At 32.5% G+C, this 5630-nt stretch overlaps 1 protein-coding gene across 1 annotated transcript; it reads right to left on the bottom strand.

Annotated features, from left to right (window-relative positions):
• Nucleotides 1–618: 618 nt before the first annotated feature.
• On the bottom strand, nucleotides 619–4049 carry LOC116027803 (stearoyl-[acyl-carrier-protein] 9-desaturase, chloroplastic-like). The gene is made up of 3 exons (XM_031269560.1): nucleotides 3761–4049; nucleotides 1941–2445; nucleotides 619–1488 (listed from the first exon to the last, which is right to left on the bottom strand). Exons 1-3 carry the CDS (start codon nucleotides 3889–3891, stop codon nucleotides 928–930), a joined length of 1197 nt encoding a protein of 398 aa, XP_031125420.1. The 5' UTR covers nucleotides 3892–4049; the 3' UTR covers nucleotides 619–927.
• Between the last annotated feature and the right edge of the window lie 1581 nt (nucleotides 4050–5630).

Raw genomic sequence — 5630 nt, 5'->3', positions numbered from 1 at the left:
TTAAACGAAAAATATTCTAAATATCATATATAAAAAAATCACTTTTTTTTTAATTTTGAATGTGTTAATTTTTAACGTTATACTCCCAAAAAAATTAATTTTGAAAATAAGTGTTGATAAACATGTTATTTAAACTAAAATCATAAATCAGAGAATGAAAAACTAAAGTTGTCAACGCCACATCATTTTATCTGAATTTTCAAAATTCACATTGACGGTAAGAATGTTAATGTTACTGAAAAATATTTCTATGTAAGTAAATAGAGACAACATTAAGATTGAGCGTGTATTCCTTTGTTGTCACAGTGGCTCAATATTTATACTAGTCTAACGACTCCATCTAAGTACAACAGCTCCCCTCAATAAGTGCAATGGTTTCGTAATCATTGTTGTATTCCCTAATAAGTGCATTGGCTCTATGTTAAGTGCACTCGTTCCACATGTTCTCACATATTCTTAGCTCAACTCTTAGCCATTACTATTTGACTATCTTAATTGTTTTGACAACTTCGGCTTAGATCCAATAACTTATCCACTTATCCTGTCACACACCATCTTAACAAATTTAAGCATGTATTGCATCCATGCCCGAATGGTATAAAATGACAACAGTGGTTCTATAAGAAAGACTGTAAACAACAGGATCGCCTTAAGATTCATAGTTTATAGTTACAAATGTTTGCAAGAACAAGAGACCATTCCTAGAGGACCATACAAATTAAAGAAGACAGGCCTAAAGACGGCGAAACAGAACAATGGTATCTACAACACACACTGCATAATAATCCCTACCAAAATCTCTTACCATAGACGAACACGAAAATGCAGATCTCTATAAGACTGCAGCTAAAATATGCTACCGTCGCTTAATAGCCTACAAGAAATTTTATGTTATTCAGAGTTGAAATGACCTCGTTCTCAGCACACTCAGAGCAGCACCCTTCTATCATATATCCAGCTGAATGGAATGGTGGGCGCTTGTTTGGCCCTCCCTTGAGCTCTCTCTTCCAGCCTTCTGATTCTAGGGGGCAACCGGCACACATATTCTTGAGCTTTTCTACCTTCAGATGATAGTCCAGTCAGATCTCCTACTTTCCATCTTCCCACAAGAAACTCCAATATATCTGCATAATCTTTAGCAGTGTAGACACCAAGACGCTGAGCCACCGCAGAAAAGTGATCGAAAAGGTTGTCATCACGGCCATCGTACATCAAATGTGCTGGCATCGAAATTTTCTTCTTCATCATATCCGCAAAAGCCAATACAGTTCCATCAGGGTCTATCTCAAAAAGCTTTTCTACTATCTTGGTATATGCAGTCTCATGGCGTTTCTCATCTGAAGCTATTGTGCCACAGATTTGGGCCAGTTTCAGGTCTCCATATTCCTTGGCATGTCTGGCTGTATTACCATGAGAGATAAAAGTTGCTCTTTCTTGAAAGGATGTATAGATAAATCCAAGGTAAGGACTGTTCTCTGTCCGAGGATCCTATAATGATTTATTTGCAAAAAAAAAAAAAAAGGTTAGCTTGAGAAATTAGTATTTGGAAAAGGAATGACAATGGATTTTGAGGCAGATAAAATCATGAATATCGTGAATATTTAAGTAAACATTTATACAACAGTACCAGAGGTACCGATATGTTTTCCATCCACAAAACCCCAATAAATGATTTTGCAGCAGGAATAAATCCACACGTGTATACATGCTTATTATTCAGATGGAGAAATGGTTCATGTTTAGATGAATTACCAAAGAACAAAAAACCTACTAATATTCACTAGCAGACAGACAGGTCAACATAATGTCTCTTGTCATCTACTGCTCTTCACTATTATAAACACATGTTTAATGAAGCTTCAGAGAGGAAAATTTTGGATATGGTTTAAATGGACATCAGAAAAATCAGTTAAAGAAAGCCTAAGTGATCAAAAACTTACCATTCCTGATCCAATCAAGTACTGAATTGTCTTCTCAATTGCTCTCATGTCAACTCGGCCAGAAAGGTAGAGATACTTATTAAGGAGGTCACCATGCCTGTTCTCTTCAGCAGTCCAGGCCCTTGTCCAAATAGCCCAAGAGGTAAGGCTTGCACCTGTTTCATCTCTAACCCCATCCAGGGTGTTAAGCATTGTTTGGTATGTTGGAAGGGCTTCTTCTGTGACCATATCCCCAACTAGAACAATAAAATAATCATCTGGAATTTCCACAGCCCTCTCCCTTAGTTCCTGGACTTGATCGTGAAATCCATCTGAAGCAGGGTCTGGTAGAAAATCCTGTGGTTGCCAGCACTTTTCAACTGGTTTCAGAAGACTCAATATATTTTGGTCAGCCCAATCCTCGAGTGCTCTGAAGATTTCAATTTTCTGTGGCGGCATAGAGTGTGTTACTTGAACATGCACCTCACGTGGAGGAGTAAAAGGCTTCTTCAAGTTCTCAACTTCACTAAAATTCATGAGGAGAGATGTAAGGATTTGATACTTGATATGTATACAAAAGAAACGAATTACAAGAAAGCTGATTTAAAACTTTTTAAAAAAAAAAAAAAAAAGTAAATTAGGAAGTCGATTCATGCTGAAGTAAATACATCATAGCAAGCTGGCTCCAGACATCATCTCACACTTGTCAGTACATGGAGATTCATAACAGTAAAGTGTGTATAACTTAAAGTAGCCTTTCTGTACAAGGATATAACCTACTATAGTCATAAATATTCACCATTTTAAATCGAGTATAATATTTAGCAACAATGGTTGTTTCTTTTCTCCCAAGAAACTACTTGAAATTTTGAAAACTTTTAAGTCCCAATCACCATCCTTGAATAACTCAACTCAGCTCAACCAACTCATAATATCAATCCAGTTAGGCTACCGTCCTTGAATAACTATACAGGTACAGCACAAGCTAAGGAAAACAAATTCAACTGACACCCAACTAAACAGACAAATTAAACGTTGAGTCACTTGGCTAGTTTTCTATTGACATGGAAAATGCAATTATTAAATCATTTTGAAAAGAAAAATAAGAATTATTAGTGAAAAAAAACCCCAAGGTGAACAGATCAGTTAAACAACACAGGTCTAATTCAAAAGGTATCTACATATTCAAACATATTCAAAAATAAGTGTAATAGAAATTATTAAATGATAAACATAAAGAGGAAAGGATGTTCCATAAAACGAAAAATCTTGAAGGCATATAGGATGGCAATATGGCATGCACATTCCTTCACAACATAATATGTTGATTAAATTTGTACAATCAGAGAGTACGCCATGTGAAATGAAGTATGTCAAGCTATACTCAAATGAGGATTCTACTTGACATGTGCTCTCATGATCATAGTATTTGATAAACCATAGTCAAATCAATAATATACACGGTTGCCATTATTTCAATAATTCTACTCACCCAAAAACAACAAAAATCAATAATTCTACTCTTCCAAAAACAACAAAAAATGCAAAACAAAACCAAAAAAAAAAAAAAACAACAACAAAGAGTAAACACAAGATCAAATAACCCAAACTAGATTGAACCACTTAGAAACCAAATTGGACCAAAGACAAGGAATCCCATATCAAAAATTGTGCAGAATTAGGAAGAAACTCCCAAAAATAGTTCAAATTATCCGAAAAAATCAAACGGGTACTAATGCTCAAGGATGAAATAAAAACTTCTGAATACGATTTTTAAAAATAGTAATAAACTTCTCTCAAAAAAAAAAAATAGTAATAAACAAATAACAAGGAGAACTCACTTAGCTCCTGAGCGAAGGGTTGAAGCCATGACAACCTTGGAGGATCTAAAGCTGCTGCTCGCCATTGTTTGTACGGCAGAAGAAGAATACTTATGAGATCGCAAACTAAGGGCATTTAGCTTCAGAGCCATGTTTTCCTTTTCTTCTTACAATTTCCCCTAAAATTTCTCCACTTCCTCTTGAAACTTGAGAAGATTTTATTAGTGATTTTTAGCCTGTTTCACTTTCGCTTTAATGAGAAAGCCGAAAGCGAATAGAAAGATGTATGTGAAATGAGATTAATGAGTTTGCTACTGGGAAAACTGGAAAAGTGAAAACTAATTGGGGGAGTTGGGGATCACTGTAACTTAAGAAAAAGTGTCAAATTATATTATTATTTTTTTACAATTGAGTTATTAAATTTAAAAAGTATGTAATTGAACCATAAAATAAGTAGAATATATATATTTTCAAAAAAAAAAGAGTAAAATATACCCAATTTAAATATTTTTGCGATTTCTTGTAATGCAATTTAAGTTTAAAACATTTTAATCGTTACTCTCAACTATATAATAGAGGGAAAAAAAACAATTTTTAGTACATATAATTTAGTAATATTATCGAATTCTATCGGAGAAAATTAGAAAAATCCCAATTGCACATTTCTTGTGTCTTTGATGATTTGATCGTATACTTTTTAAATTCAATGACCTAATTACACAAAATCAAAAAGTCCATTGATTTATTTAACAATTTTTTCATTATCTTATATCCTTGGACATTTTAATATTGTTGGACAGCAAACAACTTTTATTTCCTTCTTTTTGTAAAAAAGAAGTAAACTTTGATAAAATTTTCTTATGTAAGTGTCTACTATTGGGTAATCATAAAATTTATTGGCGATTTATATAGCAATCAGTATTTACAACATGTTTAGTTCATAGAATAAGTCGAGATTGAAATAACGTTCATGGGAATAGTATTACATTGTTTGTCTTGGAATAGTGTTCATGTGAATGAGTTATTCTCTTTCTAGGTTGAATAGTGATTCCTAGAGAGGCTTGATATTAGTCATTCTAATGTTCTCGTGAATAGTTTTTGTATTACAATACCAAAAATAGAATTTACGTACACACATGCTTATATATATTTAATAATAATAATAATAATAATATCATCATTATGCATACACATACATATCTTTTTTTAGTAGTACTGACCCTATTACAATGTAATATACGTCCATACATACTTTCTCAACCTATTGAAACACAAAGAGTCAATGCCCACACCCCTACTAGTGACGGGTACACATTCATATCTTTGTTTATGTATGAGTTGTCCTTAATTAATAACTCTTTAATATAAATGTGTTTTTATTATAATAATAAAATAATAATAATAATAATTCATTTAAAAACTTATTCTATTTTTATTTCTTAAAACAATTAAACATTATAATACAGTTCCTGAATTTTATTGCTTCAGTGAACCAAACAATAGAAAAAAAATATATATTCTGATCTATTCCATTTATTATAGATTCATAGAATATCATTCCTATTCTGTTAGGAATAAAATGTAATAAATTTTGATATGCCAAAACGTATTGAAAAATATTAAATCCCCGAAGTTTTATTTTTCTAGTGTTTAAATCAAGTTTAAGATCAAATGAAAATCAAGTACTATCAAAAAGGAAATCATCTCGAGAATTACATCAAAGTATATATTGGAGATATCAAGTTACAAGATTGAAGAACATCTTGAAGCAGCTGAATAGCAATACCTATAAATAGATGAAGATTTGAATAGCTAAAGACACGAGAAAAACTACAAATAACGGACAAGAATACATAAGAAGCGAACAAGTGCAAAATATGAAACACACAAG

The sequence above is a fragment of the Ipomoea triloba genome, chromosome 8, assembly GCF_003576645.1.
Source record: "Ipomoea triloba cultivar NCNSP0323 chromosome 8, ASM357664v1".
In the NCBI taxonomy this organism is placed as follows: domain Eukaryota; kingdom Viridiplantae; phylum Streptophyta; class Magnoliopsida; order Solanales; family Convolvulaceae; genus Ipomoea; species Ipomoea triloba.
The sequence above is the reverse complement of the archived record's forward strand: the minus strand, read 5'-3'. Positions and strand labels throughout refer to the sequence as shown.